Source organism: Branchiostoma floridae, chromosome 3 (genome assembly GCF_000003815.2).
Source record: "Branchiostoma floridae strain S238N-H82 chromosome 3, Bfl_VNyyK, whole genome shotgun sequence".
In the NCBI taxonomy this organism is placed as follows: domain Eukaryota; kingdom Metazoa; phylum Chordata; class Leptocardii; order Amphioxiformes; family Branchiostomatidae; genus Branchiostoma; species Branchiostoma floridae.
Window position 1 is genome coordinate 25563796 of NC_049981.1, and position 22824 is coordinate 25586619.

At 41.9% G+C, this 22824-nt stretch overlaps 5 protein-coding genes across 5 annotated transcripts in view; 2 read left to right on the forward strand and 3 right to left on the reverse strand.

Annotated features, from left to right (window-relative positions):
* LOC118412035 (bifunctional 3'-phosphoadenosine 5'-phosphosulfate synthase-like) overlaps positions 1–931 on the reverse strand; it is a 22803-nt gene extending 21872 nt beyond the window's left edge. The window contains exon 1 of the mRNA XM_035814630.1: positions 761–931. Coding sequence (XP_035670523.1) covers positions 761–802 — 42 coding nt within the window. The 5' untranslated portion in view covers positions 803–931. The remainder of the gene's footprint in view (positions 1–760) is intronic.
* Positions 932–1918: 987 nt separating this feature from the next.
* LOC118412093 (multiple inositol polyphosphate phosphatase 1-like) lies at positions 1919–7187 on the forward strand. Its single transcript, XM_035814726.1, has 4 exons — positions 1919–2561; positions 5524–5621; positions 5926–6062; positions 6732–7187. The coding sequence occupies exons 1-4, from the start codon at positions 1949–1951 to the stop codon at positions 7168–7170; spliced, it is 1287 nt and encodes a 428-aa protein (XP_035670619.1). The 5' UTR covers positions 1919–1948; the 3' UTR covers positions 7171–7187.
* On the reverse strand, positions 7187–13965 carry LOC118412091 (deoxyribonuclease-1-like). The gene is made up of 11 exons (XM_035814725.1): positions 13248–13965; positions 12933–13021; positions 12311–12397; positions 12022–12131; positions 11616–11657; positions 11189–11301; positions 10752–10906; positions 10339–10435; positions 9835–9898; positions 8962–9083; positions 7187–8665 (listed from the first exon to the last, which is right to left on the reverse strand). Exons 1-11 carry the CDS (start codon positions 13461–13463, stop codon positions 8420–8422), a joined length of 1341 nt encoding a protein of 446 aa, XP_035670618.1. The 5' UTR covers positions 13464–13965; the 3' UTR covers positions 7187–8419.
* A 151-nt stretch (positions 13966–14116) lies between these two features.
* On the reverse strand, positions 14117–18017 carry LOC118412090. Its single transcript, XM_035814724.1, has 6 exons — positions 17512–18017; positions 16712–16853; positions 16373–16498; positions 15865–15960; positions 15333–15593; positions 14117–14894 (listed from the first exon to the last, which is right to left on the reverse strand). The coding sequence occupies exons 1-6, from the start codon at positions 17952–17954 to the stop codon at positions 14259–14261; spliced, it is 1704 nt and encodes a 567-aa protein (XP_035670617.1). The 5' UTR covers positions 17955–18017; the 3' UTR covers positions 14117–14258.
* Positions 18018–19055: 1038 nt separating this feature from the next.
* LOC118412186 (low-density lipoprotein receptor-related protein 3-like) lies at positions 19056–21159 on the forward strand. Its single transcript, XM_035814905.1, has 4 exons — positions 19056–19237; positions 19715–19861; positions 20646–20750; positions 21057–21159. The coding sequence occupies exons 1-4, from the start codon at positions 19105–19107 to the stop codon at positions 21068–21070; spliced, it is 399 nt and encodes a 132-aa protein (XP_035670798.1). The 5' UTR covers positions 19056–19104; the 3' UTR covers positions 21071–21159.
* Positions 21160–22824: the final 1665 nt, after the last annotated feature.

Genomic DNA, 22824 nt, shown 5'->3' on the forward strand with positions numbered 1-22824 from the left:
TAGATATTTGTTCTCTCTTCCTTCCGGTAATGTCCATCTGCAAGGTAATCGTCAATTTAGTACTGACATATATGTGGCAGCAGGCTGATGCGAGACAGAGGTTCACCAGGCCTCCAGCTCAGATTTGTACCCACATGTAACTTAGTGAATCATGATCAACAACTCTGGACAGAATGATTTGAACCACACTGGGCATGATGATGATGGGAATACCTCTGAAGAGTTTATTTGGGAACACTAAGGAAAGAAATTACGCTGAATTAAAGAAGAAACTAGTATCATAACTTTGATGAAACATAACAGGTAAAATTGGAATAAACACAACTTACGAGTCTCAGCTACTCTCCAAGAAGGGGTTATGGCGTTTGGACGTTTTATGGGGCTTTCTGTAATAAATATCTTTGTCAGGTTTTCTTTAAAGTTTATCAAGTTTGGAGAGTAGTCTCTTGTTTTCGTTTGTTTGTTTATTTGTTTGTGCCTTTTTTTTTACTAATTTTAGACTCGAAAGACAACTTCATGCTGTTGTCGTCGTCTATAATTTCGCTAGAAATGGCCTCTCGGAGCTGGGCATCACTTGATTTAGTTTTTGAGCTGATTGTCTCTCTAGCTATCTAACTCTTGGTGTCTAAGTAAGGACCTCCGCCTCCTTGATCTCATCTTCCTTGCACTTCCGATCCGACGCCGGGCCCCCCTCCCCACCGCAAGTGATGGAATTACGGGCGATACGCCACAGCTGGCTACAAAGTAACTTCATCCTTACCGTCTTCTGCCTCTTGCTGTCTTGCTGAGTATCTTCGGACATTTTTTGTCACGATGTGTTACCAGGAAAGCTGAAAATAGTCGATATTTCACAGTAACGCTGTCTGCACGCGAAAACCGGAAGCTGGGTAGTGTAAACCGGAAATGACACTATGGTGTTTAATTTAGACTAGTCCATTATTCACAGGGACGCCACTGAATTATTCTACTGCACTTGTATCAATTGCAAAAGTACTTTACTGTATGCAAAGATATATTTGCGTCTAAATTGTACTAATCAATTGAAATTGATAAAAAATATTTCCTAAATTTTGAAGATTTATCCCTATTTCAATTTCTCGTCAGGGCACCCCTAGGAGGATACGGTTGGGTCCTGCCAGAAACAGTGGATGAAGAGGAAAGAAAGATCTGAGATGCAGAAGGGAAGTGATGACTCACTGATGATGCAGAGGAATGATTCCAGACCATGTTAACATTCAGCTGTGAGAACGCTACACAAGGGAAAGGGAAGGGCTTGAAGACAAGCATTGAAAGTCTGACATCAAATTGGTGAATCCAACTGGAATGTGATAGCTAGTAGAGATGGTGTGATGCAATGTGCATTGGTGGAAATATATCTACTTGCCATTTTGCATAGACCTCGAGTAATAGACAATGAAAGGAAGACTGTACTGAAAAGTGTAGTGGAAAAACTATGTTGTAGCATCTGCATAACAACATAACGTCTTAAAGTTAAACAGAACCAACAAGCATCGAAGTTAAACCATCATTTTCGTATCAATTGATAATTATCCCTGTGTTGCTCATGCAGATACAGATTCTCTTTGTCTTTAACTGTAACATTTTTCAGAGTTAAGTTTTGAATTCGAATGTTGCTGATTGATAATCTTAATATCTAAGATCTATTTTTGGAATTTATGTCAGGATTTATTTCACCACCTTGCAAGAGCAGTTGCTATTGTGAAATGTTGTCCTACAGTGCAACAATGTTTATCAGATTTGGACAGTGCATCAGGGTACAAATCCCGCCTGTTGGGACATGCTTTTTGCTGCTCATCCTGGCAAGCTGGGCTTCTACCCAGGACCCACGCAGTTCTGTGAAACGTGACACTTTTGCCACCAAGACGAAATCCGACGCTGCCTCTCCCTGGCTGGAGAGGACAGAAAGAGACCTGATTCTGACGGAAACATGCCCGCACCTCCGGCAATGCAAACCTGTTCATGTCAGCATGCTGATAAGGCATGGGACGCGATATCCCAAAAAGAACGGACATCAGCAAAATTGACTACGTTGTCTCATCGATTCGCCACTACGGGGTCGAAGGAAACGGACCTCGTGAACGTGATGAGACGGTGGCAGAACTCATTTGAGTGGCAAGATGCAATGATGCTCGCGGAAACAGGCAAATGGGAAATGGAGGAACTCGCGAGTCGCATTGTCCAACGTTTTCCTGAGGTATTCCATGGTGCAAAACCCGAGAGCTTAAGATTTGTAAGCAGTACAAAGAACAGGACAGTAGACAGTACCTCTGCATTTGTAAGAGGACTTTGGAATGGGTTGAAGGAAATGAAAGCAGCCGACAGTATAAAGGACCCTCGTAAATTGCAGACCAATGCAGGTCCGCATACAGACACACTCTTACTCTTTCTTGAGAACTGCAAGAGGTGGACTGAAGAAGTTGAGCGAAACACAGAGGCCTTACAAGAAGTGTCAAAGTTCTTGGATGGCCCCGAGGTTCGGAGTGTGTTGAAGAACATTACCTCACAGCTAGGACCTTCAGTGCTGCTGGATTTCTCAGTAGGTAAGTTTCAATTAGATTAATAGTTTGCCTGTACAAGAAATGTGAAGTGGGTTTGATGAAATGTATGAAGTGGGTTTAACTTTGTTGCAACACAAAAGAGAAGTCGGTTAGGTCTACTTTAGGTTAACTGAGTACCCATGCCTATAGACTGATTATGACTGTCCATCACACTGCTGCTGAACCAATGAGACAATTGCAATTAGCTGTTTGACCAATAAGAGAGTGGCTGCACATTCGGAAAATATTTTCATTTTTGTGTTGTCATTTTGCATAAATTCTTTGTTTTGATGGACGTGGGTGGGGTAATAAGATCAGTCTATTCGTATTACTCAGTTGTCCTTTTTGGTTGTTACTGCATATTTTTCTGATATGGACCACATTGAATTTGCAGTTACTTTTCCCTTGTGTTCTTGCTACTGTCTCAACCATAAACTCAAAGACACTACAAATTTTGAAGTATAATGAAATTTCAGGCAAAATATCACTAAATGATAAATCTTTTCCCAAGGGGAATCTAATTTGCCAAATCTTGTTTTAGGGCACACACAGTACATGTATTGTTACTTCTATTGGGCCAAATATATGCCAGGTCTCATCTACCATTTAGAACAAGGATTATGGTGCAGTATTCAGCACCAAGGACATGCATGACATGCCTTATTAAGGTTCCGGTTCGGAGTTTCTTTTACGATTCGAGGCCGATATGACTGTCTCTGAAAAAAGCACTAGCGCTTCTCAAAACATCGTTTTTCGGACAATTCGATGTTTCCGATAGAAAAGGGTGCCTTGTCGCTGACCGTCAGACTCATTTGACATTTTCTGTAGAAATGTTATTTTTGGTAAAAACCATCATTAAAATACAATTTTCACCAAGAAATTGCTAATTTGGAGGCTTTTTTTACAGGCCGCTACACGGAAAAAATGAATTTTCCTGGGATAATGACTAATATGGCAATGGAGGTCAAGAGTTCTTCTGTATACTGAGCAAAAAGGAAGAAAAGTTATCCGATACGTTTTCCGCGAGCTCCGATGGCGCTAAAACACCCAAAACGCGCATAGAACGCACCATCTGGGTAATCAGGCGACGAAACGCTTTACCGCTATCGCGCGCACTAATACCAGGAAGTGTTCGCCGCACGATCAAATCTCCGACACCATAAAACGCTACGAACAACAAGCATTTGGGGATGTATAAAAGATTATACATTGCTAAAGCGACAGCCGGAAAATCTAGAGCCAAAACTATAGAGACAACCTCTAATTTGCGTCTTATTCTTAGGGACTATTTAGATATCTGGACAATTGAAATTCCGAACCGGAACCTTAACTGGGTGCTATTTCATACAGTGGAATGATTGGTCTCTTTTGTGTTGGTTCATCTAGCACCAGAATTAGAAGTCATAATTTATTGATGGTCACAGTCTGTTAATGTCATTCCAAATTTAGATCTAGCTCAAGATACATGGAATGTTTGTGTCTACCTTTAGAGTTTATAGCAGGATCTATGGCGACCACAATACTGTAAATCTTTAATTATTGGCAGTGACTTTATTTTCGTGGTGCCTTGCTACCTTGTATATAATCATGACATTGACACGCATGTACAGCGAATCTGTCTTTTTGTGCTACAGTGTTATTTCCACTGCAAACTTGATACATGGCAAACCCCCCCCCCACTGAGAAACAAAGGAATGTACAGTAATTACTTAGTATGTAATAGAGTGAGTCAATAGGTCATGTTCACTGTACTTACTTGAGAAGGTTGTGATGTGTGTAGCTGATTCAGCACCAAGGACAGTCCTGACAACCATCATCATTCAGTGCTACTCATACTACCTTTTTTAGGTCCTTGAAAGAGGTCAGTGACCTCCTACAGGTGTATTGCTTCTGTCTGAGTATGTTTGTGTGTTTTCAACTATAAGTTAAGGTCTTTTTGATGGATTTCTTTGAAACATGGCATGCTGGTAGCTACTACCAGTACTAGGTTACTTTGTGGTTCTGTATGGCAGTTTTGGGCATCTTAACAGTATTTTGAGGCAATGCAAAATTCCAACTGATACCCCCATCTTGAAATTCGTGTGGTACACTTCATTTAAATCATCTGTTGGTTGCTTGATGGTAGCCAGTACAATACAAGCGTTTGCTGTCTGGAGTTATTAACTACTCTCCAAGCAGAGCTTACTGCGTGGTGTTATCATTATAAACAAATATGAATGCATAAATGGAAACACGTTTTGAAGAGGGCACACCTTAGCCCACACAACTAACAGCGTGATTTCTTCACTGATGCTTTTGTTTTTGCTTTTTGATATTTTGGTACTAGTATGGTTACTAAAATCATTTGATTAGATTTGTAACATGCTATAGACAGTAGCTACTTCACTGGAAAAGGAATATCTTTTCAGTATTTTAAATATTTTCAAAATGGATTCCCATCATTATTTTTTATAGTTTCTTACATCAGTGCATGTAATGTCCCACAGGGGAGTTGAATGTCTACATACAATGATAAACTTGCATGTTTTGCTGCACAATGGATGTGAGATTGCCACATGAATGAATAATGACTCTCCCCCATCCTTTATCATCTTCCTATATCTTTCACAGTATGCTTGTACTGAGGTGTACTAAATAATACATCCTGGTTGTGCTGCAAGCTTTTGTAATGGCAACAATATGGAGTTAGTAGCACCAAATAGCACAGTCCATTGAAGTGGCATGCCAAGTTTTATCGATTATATTTTGCCAGCAATGTTATAAACAGCAATGTCAGTAACTGAGAGAGCAGAGGATGGAGGGTAGATTAGTACAACTACACAACCAAATATAGTTTCTGCCTAGCTAATGTTTCAGCTGCTGCAGTGTGAAGAATGCATACCTGAAATGGTGATGAGGGGTGTTACAAACTCTTCAGACTTCAGCAGCACCTAGCCATCTCAATGTGATGTTGTTGTTGTCTCAGCTCACTTGAAGGTGATGTGGACCATCTGTGCAATGGAGACTGCAGTGTACGGAGGCCGGTCTATCTGGTGTGACCTGTTTAAGACTGAAGACCTACAGGTAAACTTTTTGTTTGTCTTCCTTTTTCCACTAAAAATAAATGAAAGGAGTCTATTGCAATTTGTTAGATTGGTTTATTACTAGATTTGCACATATAATTAGAAAGAACTGTAGCAAATAAAAACCTTAAGATATTCATGGACTGTCTTCAACTCCTGGTGAGGGAATATTAACATTTGGGGGTTTAGTTCTTATCCTGAATGTTGCATGTAATTTTTCAGCCCAGAAAAAAGTGTGAATTTATAATCAGATCTAAGAAATAAGATGAATGATGTAGTATGTTGTTCGGATGCCCTGCATACAGGTGCTGGAGTACCTTTCAGACCTGACATCGTACTGGAAGCATGGTTATGGACACAGGCTGAACTACAGACTGGCCTGTGCCCTGCTGCAGGAGATGCTCAAACCTATGGAGGGTTTCGTCTCAGGAAATGAAAGCAGGTCAGCACCATCCTCTCATGACAGCCACCACTTGTACCTTATAATTAAAACCCTTGTCCTGCTGGCTATTTTTTGGCCAATTTAACCTCCCAGAGCTGATGGCTTCAGCAGATCAGTAAAACTTGAACTCAGTTCTGTGCTGCTGATTTACTCATAACACAGCTCAGCATGACAAGGGTTAAATATGTCCATCCCATATGTAAACGGGCTCAGCATGATGAGGGTTAAGCAACAGCCCTGGTCTGCCAGCCTGGATGCTCCATCCTTCTGCTTTCAAATCCCAGGCTATCCATCATCAGCCAATCATGCTGTTGTAACCTTTCCTCCAACATCTATTGAGTGCAATTGGCTGACCCTGGCCTGGGCAAACTCTGCAAAAAGCTAACAAACCACCAGGGCCATTGTTAAGACATTTATTCAGGTGACATATGTATAAGTGACAGGCCTCGCGTTAGAGGATTGTCTTATAGATTCTATGAAGTTCTTTTTCAATAGAACATTCAAGCGATTTGGCATCTGAAGTAAACAGCATATACAGAATTTCTGAAAGAGCCTCCTGTTGACACTAAGCTAAACTACAGCCCCATGATTTTGGCAGAGCAATTGTTTTTCTCAGCCATTCATATGTCTATTGTAATTCATGTAATTCTATTGTCTTCACCCTCTCAGCTTGAGAGGACAGTTCCTGTTTGGCCACACAGAATCACTGGTTCCCTTCTACAGTCTCCTGGGGCTATTCAAGGACAGGGAGCCTCTAAGGGCGGACAACTTTGCCGAACACAAGAATCGCGTGTTTCGTACGTCCTTCATATCTCCGTTTGGAGCCAACATCGCCCTCGTGCTGTACAAGTGTGACGGCATCTCACCATGTGACCAATCTGAGAAAGAGAGGTCTGCCCAGGATGCACCACAAGGGCCACATCCTGATGACCCGGCAGGGTCAAAGTTCAGAGTGATGATGATGGTGAATGAGCGGGTGGAGCAGTTCCCTGGATGGCATCAGGCTTCGTGTCCCTATGAGGTTGTCAGGATGTTGTACAAGAATGTTCTTGAACATTGTGAGGATGTGTGTGAGATGAGCAGTGAAAAGAGTCATCCAGAGTTGTAAACAAAATACTTTTGAAGAATTAATATTTGTTTGGTCAATATTTTTGTAGACCATATCTATTACTGTTATCATGTGCAATTTCTATACTTCATGTAGTCTTGGAAAGAGCCAATATCAATCAATAGTGTTTGTTGCTCTCAGGTAAGAATTTCTGTTCTGTGTCATTCATAAGCTAAGGCCTGATAGTTGACATCCATGAAATGGCAGCAAATTATAAGTCAGAAAGTAAGAAAGTGTGAGAGCAGACAGTGACAATTTTCTTGAGTTTTTCTTCTGCACAGATTATTTTGAATTGTTGAATACTTGATATAGCCTCTCCAAAGTAGGCTTATTCATTCTAATGTTAGATATACATGATGTGACTGTGACTTGGACCGTGGTGTCTATCCTCAGGTAGTCTAGCCTCCTTGCAGCACAGAAGAGGTAAAGCCTTCAATGTATGCTTCAGCAGATCAGAAAATGTTGTGATCTCCTATCCAACATCTGCTTGTTGGAGATTGTACATGTAGTTATTCTGAGTGGTTGGAAAGAATGTCGTAATGAAGTAAATGTTGTTTGTATAGAAAATGATGGAGTATATTGTAAAATCAACAACAGCCACACAAGAAAACAGTAATTCTGAAGAAAAAAAGTACCAATACATGATTGTGTAGTTAGAAGATATTGTGTTACAAAGTTTGCCTACAATGTAGGTGGTGACTTCAGGAATCTGCAAGGGGACACTTAAAGATCAATGTTAACAGTTACATTAACTCAAGAAATTGACAATATCATATTGGGGATTTTGTGAAGAGCAGTGTTTTGCTAGGAAATGTTGCATTGTGACAAGTGTGATACCTCAGCTGCAGTGAACGTTAAAGAACTTTAATGGCTATATGTATACATGGTTCAATGTCTGTTAGTTATCACAGAAGATGTTAGTTTATATTGTATACTTGATGAAGTATTTGTGCACTTGCGTCAACAAATGCCGCCTATTCAATAAATACTAAGGATTAGATGAAATAAAAGATATCTTGCTGATACATGTTTGTATTATTATTCAAAGTGCAGGTACAAATGTAAATGTGTTCTGCATGTTCAATATTTGTTTATTTCAAGATAAAAATGTCAAATTTTCAAATTATTTTTAAATTTGTTCACACAATGTCACATCAGGCCACAGGCACTGTATTGCATGAGTTACATCAAACAAATAGATAAAAACTTTTCCCCATCCATTGTTCATCGTTCAACACCACTGTTACAGTTAAACCATACGCGTCGATATGCTTATCTCACAGCCGCCTTCAATGACGTCACACACTAGCATCAACGTCAAGTTCCTATCCTCCTCGCCAAAGGCTTTCTTGAAGCGCGGTAAGATGTCCGGAGACAAGAAGTGGAGAACTATTTTAAGATCTTTGATCTCCTTCTGGAGCTTGGAGCCGTCTGGGAAGAACTTGGCTGCTAGGATTTTGCGAAGATTGCCGGTCTCTGTGTATAGCGTCTCGACCTGAGAAATGTCAAATATACTTCAATATCATTCTAATTACAGGCTTGAACATGCTACAAATTTAAAATAATTGGATTTTCTTGAAAACCTTTAGATATAAGATAATTTTAAGTATTACAAGATATTCCACTTAAAAGGGGAATATCTTGTAGCCACAAAACTATCTTGTCACTACCACTATATAGTATCTGTGGGAACAATTGGATGCCCAGGCCAGCTACTTTGCAATAGTTATCATCATACTTTCATCATTCTATTGCAATATCTTTTCAGTAAAAAAAAGAAAGTTGACTCACTCGATAGTCCTCGAAAGTTTCGGAAAAAGTTGTCACCAAATGTGCCGGATCAGAGACAGAGGCCCGAGCATCGTACAGCTTCAGAGACTGCTCACTCTCCACACCTCTCAGGTTCCAGTGATCTGGAAGGACAAAAACATTCTTGCACATGGTCATCAGGTTGGTAGATCACTACTACACTGGTTAACAAAGGTAATACAGATGCATTCGTAATAGAGTAATAGAATGATAACATAGTTAACAGAGTAATACAGATTAACTAAGATAATAATAGAGTAATAGAATGATAACATAGTTAACAGAGTAATACAGATTAACTAAGATAACAGATTAACTAAGTTAACAGAGTAATACAGATGCATTCGTTGGATAAAGGTTGAGAAAGAAATATGGATGACTAATATATGAACCAGGATGAGGGGGATAAAAACGCAGTGTCATGTCTGGGACCGCATCCTCCACACTGCAGCAGCAACACCAAGCGGCAGTGCGAAGTAGAACGTACCAGTCAGTACTGTCCCTATGAAGCTGACACTCGGTGGATAACTGTCGGGTATCAACTCCGGTTGGATACAAAGAACTTTGTTAACCGGAAGAGATGCACCGTCATTGGACGGCCTGGGTCAAGAATTAAAGAGGCTTTGAAGGATCTCGCATAGGCGAAGGTGACGGAGAAGTCAGGAAAGCTTCCATGGAGATGCCGTTGACTGTCGGCAGACATTTGAGTGTCGGAACAATTAAATACTAGTAATTCACCTCTCAACGCTCAATGATCTTCAAGTTCTTCCGATATTCTGTCAATGATCTTTCAGAAGTAAGCAAGAGGACCTAACGCGCGGGCATAACAACATTTCATAAACGCTAATGACGCACCTTTCAAACTCCCGGCCGGCTGAATTTGTATCTCAATAGGATAATGGTCGCTGATGTCTTCCACCTAAACATACATAAGAATAACCGAATTATTCTGGATCCATTTCACAAGAACGCAAACTTATAGTTCCGAACTATGATAAGTATCAATGTCAAATAGTGGCAAGATTGTGCTGTTATTCTTAGTGGTGTTAAAACGTGATCAATTGTCTAGATCTACATAAAATAGAAAAATTACATTTACTTACACCCCTTTCCACTAGAGGCTACGGCCTCTGAGTGACAAAAAATGACAGATAACGAATGTAGATATAGATAATGAAATAGGACAATCTTTTTTCGTCTTGTGTTTTTTTGTGTCTTTTGAATCTTTCACATCATGCAACATCGTCCAATGAAATCAAGGGACAAGCAAATACAATGCATTCTGGTCGGTCAGCAGTTGGTTGCCGATCACCTTCTATAGCAGAAAGGGAGTCTGGAGTAGGGAAAGGAATTCCTCACCAGGTCTCTGTCTAGGTCGTATGCCGTGTCGTATTCAAAGATTGTGCCGCTGTCCGGTATAAAGGCCCTTTTCAAATCGTGCCCGGCCAACACGAACCTTATCAGGGGTAGAAGGAAACATAGAGGACTTTCAATATTCGTCCAACGCACTTTGTGGAGATTGTGTCGATTCCTTTTCATCATAGAGATGATCTTGATAAGAAATTAAAACTAGGCAATCGGGGATAACAGACGTCACTCCTCAGAGGTTTGGCGCACTCTGGTAGAACATGCACTGTGTATGTAGAAACAATGAGACAGAGAGAAAAACAGAGTCACATTCACTCAGCCTAGCCGCAAGAAATCCTTCAGAAATTTGGGTCGGAAGTAAAAAGGAACACCTTTGTTGAGCTTGTCTTAAGAATGAGCTGTACCTGTCGTAGGCACAGCCTAATTTGGCAAGAGTTGTGTCTACGTCATCCCCTATTGGCCAATGGAATTTCGAGTTGGCACGCAGGCGCGATGATTTCAGTTGTTTCCCTGTCACATAGTTGCACCCGGCTCTGAAATTGCCTGCGAACAACACGTCCTACAGAACACAGTGACCTGCACATCAATATACGCATTACATACGCATTCAATACCTAACATAGTATAGCAAAAACACCAGGCCTGCCGCATAAGATTTGAAAAAAAAAGAAAAAAAAAAACACATTCCTGATAATGAGCGAACAAAACACGAAATGAAATGTTTGAATCCAGAAATTATTACGTCAGTATTGCATAGGTCATCATTGCAACCATCTACTTCTACCACTGTTAGCTAACGTTGATTATATCTATGCTGTGTCGCACTGTCGTCGTTGCCCACCTTAACACGCCACTTTTCGTACACGTCACTATACACGTTCACCAGGTGGTCTATTTCCTGTGCGGTGTCAGTGGCTGAGGCGAACACTGCTACCAAGGCAACGTCATCTAGCGCTGGAAGAACAAGGCTATCAGTGATGACAAACGTCACCCCACCAAGCAATCAAAGCTTATGACATAATCACCGATATTTTTTACGGTTCGAAAGACGGACACACCTACACGCATGTGGACACTAAACAATACTTCCTTTCCTTTCCTTTGGGAGAGGTAAAACAACGATACAACGTCGAAAAAGTTGCAAAGAAACTATGTGAAAGCAACTCACGTGAAAAGACACATACCAAAATGTCTGTCAACATTAGGTGTCTTAGTATTCAGCATTAGTTTTGTATTCTATATATAGTTGAAGCCACGAAAGTACATACCGGGCAATCCCTTGTCACAGCTTCCTGTATCACACGATGATCCTTGACAAACAATAAACAGAAACTTTCGTTACGGTGAGTCCAATAGTTGTGACTGCATTGTTTTACGAGTTGCGTGACACAAAATCTACTTCTTCAATGGCAACTGTTGCTATCTTACAATGCATTTCAGATACATCTGTCAGGGCCTGGTCACATGAATCGTGCGATCTAACGTCTTGTTAGGTCCTTGTCGGCGGCTGATTCTGATTGAAAATTCTACGGCATCAAAATGGTAAGATGACCTACTACCACATCGTTACAAGGGTTATCAAGTAGTGCATAATGTCATACTATGCAAAAGTGTGCAGAAAACGAAGCATCTTTTCTTGCTCTTATATATAAGAGCTGTTCTTATTGTACATACCAAGATCTTGTAATGAAAACCGCACAATGAATGGCGCTCTGTCGAAAACTCTGACATCGCCTTTCAGTTCGTAGTAATACGAGTCAGCCATGACCACTCCTTTGTCAACCCTACATAGTAGTGAAAAAAACATTGTTTGTGAGATACGTACTGTCCCATCCCTGTCTTCTTTTTACTTAGGATACTTTTGCAATAACTAAAAGACTGTCTGCGTGCCAGCTTTCATCTTGTTATGCGTGTTGTAACAATATCTTACATGGGTTTGTGTTTATCATTACGACTTCTTTACCTGTATATGAAGGCGAACTGCTCTCTCGGCACTATCCCTACCCTTTTGCTGACGATGATACCATAGACTTCGTCGTCAGACAGATTTCTGGGAAATAGATAATGTTTGGGTTGTTAGCAGGTATGTTGCAAATCTATGTTCGAGGTCTAAAGATTATGGTGATATCAAAAAATGACAACAATGACGATAGATGATAATAGATAAGCTAATCAGTTTTATTTTCAATGACAGAAACTGAGAACGAATAGAGATGCAAGCATTTGATAGAATATATTATTTGGGGTATCTTTTATATTTTATGATAAATCTGACTGGCGATTATTGGATTGAGGCTTTTATTGATTCACATTCCCCACTGAATCATGATCAAGACAGTTCGTTTATTCGGATGTATCATCATAAAGTTTAAAAACCCAGGCTCATTCGATGGTAGACCCTTAATGACATAATCACCTTCGTAAGAAGTTCAGAATTTCGGGTTTGTATGTGCATGTTTTTATGCTTGTTTGATTTGACAAGCTGAAGATAGGTCTTAATGATATTTCATGTCAGTAGATGTCGGCATAACGGAGCATAAATTTGATTATATGGGCTTCCTAGGTATAAACGAAACTTTCCTTACATGGTGATCTTGTCGAAGAGCTCATAGATAGCCTTCCCCGTGTTGTCCATGATGCCCAACAGTAGCAGGATGTCATACCTCTGGATGAGCTGCAAGTGAGGAGACGGAGCTGAAGACTCGCTTGCCAATGATAGACAGTCACAACATTCAGTCCGATTTAAACAAAATATGAAACAAGCGCCTGAAGAAGCCAATAATAGTGGGACTCCATACACACACACGCAGACAGACAGAAAAACAGACAGACTGACAGACAGACAGACAGACAGACAGACAGACAGACAGACAGACAGACAGACAGACAGACAGACAGACCTTGATGAGGATTTGTACTTCAGCGGGCTCCTCCATGGTTGCCCTGCCGAACTTCTTCAGATGAAACTCGCCGATTCTCAGACGACCTTTGCTTCCAGCGGTCGAGCCGAATTCCCGGTAGGCATTGGTCGCAGGTACAACAGACACAAGGTAAGCTGTCATGGTTACCACGAAAGTAAATACCCGCAAACGGTTGCGAAAATTTAACTCCGCCATGTTACAGTATTAAATCTTTTGGTTCGATGATTTACAAACTGCTATCCATGGCATTCAACATACATTTTCATAAAATCAGATGTATAAAACTGAATGCAAGATGTACTCTATGAGAGGCCATGCTCGAACGTAAAGGGATTCCCAAGGCCTGGTCACATACGCCGTACCATCGTCGTACGATTGTGCTTACATTTCTGGGACCTTCATGCATATGCCACGCGAAATTCAGCTGTTCTGTTTACGGAAAAGGCGGCTGTCTGAGACCCTTGCCGTCGGTTGGTTCTCTCACAGCCTTGCTGGTCGTGCGACGACCTACAACGAATGAGACAGTCTCGTCACGTGTACTCGAGCTGGTAACCAACTAGTCAGTCAGTGGCAGTGACATAGACTGTCGCAAACATTCACTCCCACTCATGTACGATTTCAACCGATAACAACAGAGCTAGATCTATTCAGCCATGAGGCAATCTCTCATTTACTTATATGGGGTCAAAAGTCACCGCGGACCGGTATAACTACTTCTGAGTATCTAAACCAATATCCAAGCAGATGTTGGGAGGTGACATCGCTGCGTTTGCTTAGCTCCCCATTTCTGTTACATGTACAAGGTTTTGGACACTCAACGGTCAGCTCGTCAGTAGGGGGGGGGGGTATAATAGAAGAATAATATTATGACGAACTTAAAGACGTACACACACATATGCATACAAAACACGGGGCACGGGAATCTTTCTTGAGGTTTATTTTATTGTCGATAGCTTTGAGTACAATATCGTTTTAATTGTATTAGTTTGCTTATATGAAGTGTTCGACGTTCAGTCGATAGTTTGGGGCCATCTTGCTGTGGAGCGCCACTTCAGACGGTTGCTGCAGGTGTGCGGTCACGTGATTCTGCAGCATCTGGATATCGTCTGCACTGAGCAGACGCAGTCTGGTCGGGTCCGTCTTCACCCTGTCCATCATCCACTGAACAACCAACGTCTTCAACCGTCTCCGTCCCGCTTCGGCGATCCTCGTCACCGTTTCGGCTAAAAGCGTCGGCTCCACGACCAACTTGGTCAACTTGGTGCATTTTCTGACGATGTCGACGAGGCTATCTTGACAGAACAACCCGCATATTCCGAGTAAGAAGAACGACTCAAGCGTCGAACAGTATAAGTCGGGTATCATTGTCATAACAGCCTCGATCTGTAGGCTCGGAAAAACGCTAGGTGTACAAAATCCCAGGTCAGTCACCGGCAGGTCAGGCCGCAGGAATGGACCAAACTCTTCAGGGGTCATGTGGACATCCAGGAAGAATAGCCCGAGTCGTAACTTCGGTAATCGTCGGAACACGCCGTCCCAAGTCGGCAGCAGGAAAGGGTTGTATCGTTCCTGCCGAGTCACGATCACGAGCTTCTTCAAATGTGGGAGTCCTCCTTTACTCACTACCTACAAGAATATAGAAATAGAGTATAGTCCCAGTCACTGTTCTAATTCTAAGGACACAACCACCCGTACGTGCAAATACGTGCTGTCTACGAGCCAAAACGTGTGCAATCTTTTGGGATCCGTTAGTGGTAAGTACCGTCTCCGTACGAACTCGTAGGGAATCCGACGGATGTTGTGGCATGCAGACACGCCGCAGAACTTTACGTGCAGGCAAAACTTTGTGTGCTATTGGGCTGCGGATTCGCCCCCCATACGTGCCAGTACGGGCGACGCACCTGCCCTGTACAGCCTGAACGTTTTCAGAAATACGCGACGAACGCGGCCTCCCAAAAAAAAACGTACGGAAAAATTGCACGTACGGTGGGTTGTACCCTTAGCTTAGAATATTGCGAGCAGGCAGTTGTAATCATATAAATGGAATCAAACTTTCTGAAGTACCTGTAAAAACTGTTCACTGATGTATGTGCTCTGTAACTTCAGTATTTGTATCTGTAGAGGAGAGTCCGGGAACAGCGTGTCTGGTCTAGACCTTCCGGGCAGGCCTCCTGTGCTAGCCGTTGGGTCGTAATCTTTGGTGTAGTTGAGAGCAAAATGTCGGAGATGTCGCACGTTGTGTAGGGAAGAGCGGAACAGAGCACACTGCTCTTGTGGGAGGCCATTCACCACCAAGCGCTGGAGGCCCGGGGAACAGGCAAGGACCTTGAAAACAAGAAGCGACCTCAACAGAATGTACTCTGTCTGTCAACCTGCATGGGGCTATATTAACAACATAGACTGCAGATAGCGTATGACTGTGATATATCTAAATGAAAGAAGTAGTAACACATTTCACGTCTTACTGACCATGTATTATGGTGGGGTAAAGGGGTTACATGTTTCTTTTGTTTTGATCCTCTACTGTAGGATGCGCTACTATAGTAGGAACAGCTCCTGAGGAAACAGATGAAAGCCTATTCCAAATGGGACTGACCTCGCGAAGAAATTCCCTCATGGGGAATGTGATGGAGCGACACCGACGGCTGCCACAAACCGGGTCCTTGTATAACGTGTGTTCAAAGGCGTGCAACTGAGAAAAAGAAAATAATGAAAGAAAAGATCACATGTACATCGTTACCTAATGAAACTATTCATGAAATTTGAAGCAAAGTTGAACTGCAATATTAAAAAGTGACAGAAGTTGGGCTTACCAAATTGTGTTGTAAACTACACAAGTGTCATAACAACTTTGCGCCAGAATTATATCTGCTAACACAGATGGAATCTCAAGCTAAAGGACAAATATATATTACAGGTATTGTGATCATAGGCATAAGAATAACTGTATTAAGTATGTTTAGTCTTAACATATATAAACGTGTATACAAACAAACAACTGTTTTCAGATGTGCAACATTTTATTTTACAACCATACGAATCGTTTCCATTCATTTAAACGCTGCATGTCAGTATTTCACTCTCACCCCAATGCATGTACTGACCTCCAAGCTGCTGAGGTGTCCCGCATGCGCAGCTGCCAGCACTAGAATGCTCACCTCCACCCACGCGATTTTACGCGTGACGTGACGAGACTTGGCGTACGGGCACTCTTCTCGGGGAAGGAAGAGCTGCGGGTAGAAAATACAAAAAGACATTATGTGGATGATGTATGGTTCCTCTAGCGAGCGTGGTCCAGGGGTGATGAGCTCTGAATACGGACCTCACTGCATCTTCTTATCATAATGGCTTGCAATGCGTATTACGTACATGGAGTTGTTACCATGTAGAACGTTGTAGAAATGTTGCCAAAGTCACCATAGATTAATTTTCTTCATGCTGACCTTGACGTCCCTGATACAGTGCCCGAACGCCTTCAAAACTTTGGTGGTCTCCTCTGTCGGTTTGTAGACAGAATGGTCGGCGCTCAGACTGAAGTCAACTGTAACGGTTCTCCCTGTCCACGCGTCGGGCAGATGGGCACATCTGAGCATAAGGGATGATGCCTTGATGGACAAGTTCAATACAAATTTTTCCATACAAATGTGTGTAGATGGTGTTTAACACCGGGTACAGGTGTATTTGTAAGTGCGTGGATGGTGTTCAGCACCAGGGACAGGTCTATGTGACTGCGGGTGGATGGTTTTCAGCACCAGGGACAGGTCTGCCTGACTGTGTGTAGATGGTGTTCAGCACCAGGGATAGGTCTGCTTGACTGTGTGTGGATGGTGTTCAGCACCAGAGACAGGTCTGCCTAACTGTGTGTAGATGGTGTTCAGCACCAGGGACAGGTCTGCTTGACTGTGTGTAGATGGTGTTCAGCACCAGGGACAGGTCTGCTTGACTATGCGTGGATGGTGTTCAGCACCAGGGACAGGTCTGCTTGACTGTGTGTAGATGGTGTTAGTGTCACTGTTACCGGGGATATGTATTTTACCTACGTGTGGATTGTGTTCAGCACCAAGGACAGATGCGTTCACCTGCGTGTATGCTGGTCACTTGTTTAGTATCTTCTTCTTCTTTAGTATCTAAATTTATGTGACGGGTCATTGTATTTCACCTGCCATTCTATCGTCTTATCCAGTGCAACAAGAAAAAAATGCCAGAAAATTCACCTGGCTAAACAATAGAAGTTAGTTCCTACCTGTGCCATTGACTGCAGACACACGCACAGGACAACAAATCGGCCAAGGCTAAATACTTGAAAACACGTGACAACCCGTCATCAGAAATCCAGCAGACATCCAGACAGTGATCGCTGGATTTGGCGGGTTTCTCTGAGATGCAATATGTTGGCCTCACCGACATACAGGGTGTCGTTGGGTCTCTTGTAGCAGCTCTATTGCCATTTTTCTTTGAACGTGAATCTTCTGAAGATAGTATGATCTTCTTCTGGGTTTCGGCAACATTCCCAACTTTATCTGAGTTTTCAATACAATCATTGGTGGCTACGCGTGGAAAACAACAAACTTTGGAGCACATTTTGCTCAGAACAACGTTTACCGACAGTACTCGTAACAGCCACGTAAACACCAAGAAGAAAGTACGTTTCTGTTTACGAACAGCTTCTCGGTTGTTTTGTTCCATCGAACGCTTTGTATCGTCATGGTACCATCTGTCTGTTACGTTTGATACACGGCTCGGAAGTGGCAGTGTCTTAGTGTTATGTTGGTCGAATTTGTTCTTGTTCCCATACTATAGGAGAGCAAGAAGTGAGAAAGGTGCTTTATTGGACGATAACTTCGTCTTTAAAAATGGACAAGAACAAGTTGTTTCTACACAGAAAGCCTATGTTTGTTGTTTGTTTTGTTTTGTCTTGTACCTGTTAAGCTTTTGTGTATGCTATTGTTCCAGAACGAGGGCCAAACCAACAGCAAGAACATATCTCTTTACTTTTGCTATCTGTAGAATGTGTTCAGCACCAAGGACAGATGATACAGATGGTGTTTTGCGCCTGTGATAGATCTATTTTATGTTCATGGATGGTGTTCAGCACCTGCGACAGATCTATTTGATGTACATGGACGGTGTTTAGCACCAGGAAAACGCTTGTTTGCATGTGTATAGATAGTGCTCAGCACTAAGAACAGGTCTGTGTCCTAGTATGTGGATAGTGTTCAGCACCAAGGACAGGTCTGTTTGTCTCTGTGTGGACAGTTTCAGCATCAGGGACTGGGATATTTACTTGCCTTTGCGTGGATAGAGTTCAGCACTAAGGGAATGTAACCATGTGCACGGATAGGACTGCTTAAGTGTGGTTACACGTACTTCGCATGGCGGCATTCCTACCGATGAAAAAAGCTAATAAATCAACTTGCAAGTTGAGTTGCCACGTAAAACACCTTGCACAAAACCGATAATCATCGCTGAGTATAAAGAAAACTATTATAAAGCATGAAAAATGCCATTGTTTCTATGCTATGTATTGTACATATGTACGGACTATTTGACGCTTGCTTATCTCCAACTGTGGTGAGAAAATGTACATCTGTTGTTTTCTTAGTTTACTGAGCAATCATGAAAAATTGCAGGATCCTAATTTAATGTAGATTTATACCTTTTGATGCAGTGTTCTTCAACGAAAATATTTTTACAAGTGCAACATTGCGGTAACCCCCAATAAATGTGTATAAAGCCTTCATGTTACATCTTTCTCTTGGTGATTAATTGTGTGTATTATAAGTAGCTGCGCATGCGATTGCAACGTGCCCGGAACTGAGTATATCTAAAGCTATAAATGCTAACTACTGTGTGGGACCTTCCTGTTCAAGACAAGGGGAAAGAACTTTGTAACAACATGGCGGCGATCAAACTGTTTCTGCTCGTCGGCTCTGTGGCTTTGTTCATCAACAGCGTTTCGGGACAAAACGGTCTGCACCTTCTTTTCCTGTCTATAGAATTAATGATTGTAATAACAAAATACAACAGTATAGTGTATAACACTATCGTCGACTTTCATACGTGTATGGACTTTACGTTACAGTGTACAGAGGGTCTTGGTTCGCTGTTCTGAATATTTTGCCCTAAACCCCGGTGTGTAGCTCCCTACTGACTAGTGTGTTTTTGTGTGTGCGTGTGCGGGCTTGTGAGTGGTTTAAGATGTGAACAAGACCAATGCCCGATTGCAATTTTATACTATTCTAAACCAGAATACTAGTATACATGTTTGCGCTGAAAGAAGTCACAAAACTCCGCTATAAGCAAATTAACATACATTTTGTAGTGGCTTCCGACCCTAGGGCCCTGCAAATGCCAATATAATAACGCTCCTCATCCTTTTATCACTGACTGAGCTATATTTTTCGTCAATGGCCGAGACAATATGTAACGTCAAGGTTATATTTCAGACTTGTGTGGCACGATGTACTTCCAGTGTGACAACGGCAGGTGCATCTTCCACATGCCACCAGTCATCTCCTGGCTGTGTGACGGGTTCGATGACTGCGGGGACGGAAGTGACGAGGCAAACTGCGGAAGTGACGTCACCAGACCCCGTGAGCGCTTCAATTTTTACCATTTACAAACATCTCACCATACATGAAGAAAGTGCAAATGAAAAAAAAGTTCTATAGTGATTAAACGATGTTAAATAGAAATCTGACTGATTTTAATGATTGTTAGTTACATTATAGTCATAAAGTGATCTGTAAATTGTTCTGCCTTGTATATCAGTATGTCTGTTGAGTCTCCAATATCAGCACCGCTGAATTCTGAGTCAGTGAAATGTACGTGATACATTTGCAAATAAATAAAAACAAATAAATGAAGAAAGTGATTTGTACGTAGATACATGCACAAAACGAAAACATATTCCTTCATTCCGTTTAAATGCATAGATGTGAAAAATGTCTGAGGTGCAACAATGCACTTTCGTGACGGCGTACTCGAAATAATTGGTAAACCTGAGTCGGGTACGGAAACAAAGTTTCTGTACTTTGCATAAGCTAGCATTGCTTTATTTCTTTTAATGTTCTTTCTCTTACTCACTCACTCATAGCAGGATGTTGTCACTCTCTCTGAGGAACCCCTCCCTTGAACCACTCCAGACTCTTCTGCATCTTGCAGTCTGTGGCCAGGTGGGGCCTAGGTGTTTCTGCAGGTTGTGTCTCCACCTGGACACGTGCGTGGTCTCCCTCTGTGTCTCCTCCATTCTCTGGGAGTCCACTCCGTGACCCGTAGCGTCCATCTGTTGTCATGTAGCCTCGCTACGTGTCCTGCCCAGTGGTGTTTAGCTGTGTTTACTGCTCTTACTAAAATTTTAAGATGTTTCCCACCCAGCGTGTTACACGGGGCTGTGGCAGTGCGATAACGGTGGCTGTATCCCAGAGGAGCGGCGCTGTGACGGGCTGTACGACTGTCACGACTTCAGCGACGAGAACAACTGTACGAGATCATTTCGTTTTGATGTCATTATCAATTATAGCTAGGGACTGTTGAAATAATTGGAATAGGGAGTAGTAAACAATCCAGCCGAGACGTCTTCTACAGAAAATTTAACAAACACAGTTTTGCTAACGTAGTTCATAACGTTACATGGATGGGCAAGAGAACGTTTCGAAATAGACGTCTCCTGGAAGGGAGTTGCTCCATAGTAAATCTTTGCTGACCGTCGTACAATTCCAGTATACAATTGGTAAGACTACAAACAATATAAGCTTCGTTTCTGACCAAGTTGTACCCTTACGACAGGTCCGACAAACTAGCCGGAAAGACGTTGCCGAACGAACGCGCATGCCAGGAGCGGACACGCGGATCTCTTTGTTTTTTGATGATTAAAAGATTATCAACAGTGTCAAGTTTCAAGTTTCATCATTCCTTACTCATTTTGGGAGGGATTACTATCAGTTCAAGGAAAATTTTGATGAAAAGGCAACGCTCGTAACCTAACGACCGGCCTGGATTCCACAGTCACTCCGTTCCACCCTAGCACCCTATAACACATTAGATGTTATAACGTTAATGTTATCTTTTATACACAACAAAAAAGGTTTCGGTGACCGTATGTCACTTACAAACACTGACTGGTTCTACTTCACATTGGAGCTTGGTGTCCCTACTGCATTGTAAACATACAGCTCCAAACGTGACTGAGTTTGTATCACCCCTCATCGTGGTTCATGACTATACATGTAGTAAATTGTCTGATCCATCACAGGTAGACACTTATTATGCCAACTGTTAAGTTCTTGATTCGTTTACCAAATAGCTACCGTTATATAGTTCGCGCACATTGGTGCAGGCATTTATCTTGAATCAAGGTGTAGGGCCAGGTAACGCTGCTAAACTAAGACCTCAGCTAAGTGTCACCTGGATCGACAGCTTTACTTGGCTGTCTAGTGATTCTCTAACCTGAGCTTTTACAATTTGGTTTGTTGTCCTTTTCCACTAGTCAGTGACAGAAAAGGCTGAGAGATAAGACAGACGCTATGTACAGTGTCTACTGGTTTATTGCACTCATATCGACAATTAAGACATGGTGACGGCATACTCAAGTCATTAACTTAGTTTTATGCCGCCACCAACAAAAAGACATTGATACACACGATACATAATTAACGATAGTTATGCTGTTACAAATTTTAGCGGAATGAACTTTGTTTATAGATAGGGGCCTTATTCTGAAAAAACAGCAACTCTCCAAAAATGTTAGCAGATCAGCTCGAGTTGCAGTGAAGATTATAATGCTAGAATTTAATGTAATGTCAACAATGTCAGATATTTGACAGGAAGGGCCAGAAATAAGAGTTTCTGCATCGATAAACACTTAGAAAACTCGCACAACTAAAGCGTGCCAAAGCCTTTTTATTCCATCAGCTGCAGATGATTATGGTTCATGGGGCATCCGAGTTAAGGGCACATTTGGTCAAGGTCAGCTATTTGGTTTGACACGCGATCGCTACCTTGTTATGGCATGGCAGTCTGCACATTGTCACTTCATAGTGTCGAGTTAATCAGGCCCTGCTTAGCAATAACGAAGGGAATGTTTGGACAAACAGAGCAGTGAGCATATTCCAGTATGAAGCGTTAATGTCTACTTTTGCCCGCAAGTACAAATGAAACTCCCCAACAGAAGAGCTTGTATTTTCTGGCCCCAAGCGAGGTCATCGCCGGTCCGTTCTTTATCATCTCAAGATGTTAGTGCAGTCTTAGAACCAAGGGGGAAGCAATGATGTAAAGAAGGTAAGGAACGTGATCTGATCAGAGCTTTGGCCATGCTGACTCGAATCTATGGACGACATCCAATCGCCTTTCGTCCTTAAAAAATTTTTTTTAACAATCTGCATCTTACAAAGCAGTAATAAGTGAGTCAGTATGCAGTGAATTGCAAGAAAAGGTATCTTGGAAATCTTGGATACTAATGTCTCAGAATGCCAAAGTCAAATAAAAAAGAAAGTGTGAAACAACAAATGATGAATCTACTATAAGGTTGACCATAACTTGCGTGCTTTATAATAGC

Bases quoted from the DNA above. Each gene is read 5' to 3' on its own strand.
- LOC118412186 (XM_035814905.1), top strand. From the start codon at position 19,105: ATGCTAACTACTGTGTGGGACCTTCCTGTTCAAGACAAGGGGAAAGAA. The intron at 19,238-19,714 runs GTCTGCACCTTC...GTTATATTTCAG, and splicing joins CAGCGTTTCGGGACAAAACG to ACTTGTGTGGCACGATGTAC. The intron at 19,862-20,645 runs GTGAGCGCTTCA...TTTCCCACCCAG, and splicing joins AAGTGACGTCACCAGACCCC to CGTGTTACACGGGGCTGTGG.
- LOC118412093 (XM_035814726.1), top strand. From the start codon at position 1,949: ATGCCCGCACCTCCGGCAATGCAAACCTGTTCATGTCAGCATGCTGAT. The intron at 2,562-5,523 runs GTAAGTTTCAAT...TTGTTGTCTCAG, and splicing joins GCTGCTGGATTTCTCAGTAG to CTCACTTGAAGGTGATGTGG. The intron at 5,622-5,925 runs GTAAACTTTTTG...CCCTGCATACAG, and splicing joins TTAAGACTGAAGACCTACAG to GTGCTGGAGTACCTTTCAGA.
- LOC118412090 (XM_035814724.1), bottom strand. From the start codon at position 17,954: ATGGAACAAAACAACCGAGAAGCTGTTCGTAAACAGAAACGTACTTTC. The intron at 16,854-17,511 runs GTAGGAACTAAC...CCTTATGCTCAG, and splicing joins GTCTGCAGTCAATGGCACAG to ATGTGCCCATCTGCCCGACG. The intron at 14,895-15,332 runs GTACTTCAGAAA...ATATTCTTGTAG, and splicing joins TCAGTGAACAGTTTTTACAG to GTAGTGAGTAAAGGAGGACT.
- LOC118412091 (XM_035814725.1), bottom strand. From the start codon at position 13,463: ATGGCGGAGTTAAATTTTCGCAACCGTTTGCGGGTATTTACTTTCGTG. The intron at 11,658-12,021 runs GTATGTACAATA...TTGTTTGTCAAG, and splicing joins GTTTTCATTACAAGATCTTG to GATCATCGTGTGATACAGGA. The intron at 10,907-11,188 runs GTGGGCAACGAC...TGTGTTCTGTAG, and splicing joins ACGAAAAGTGGCGTGTTAAG to GACGTGTTGTTCGCAGGCAA.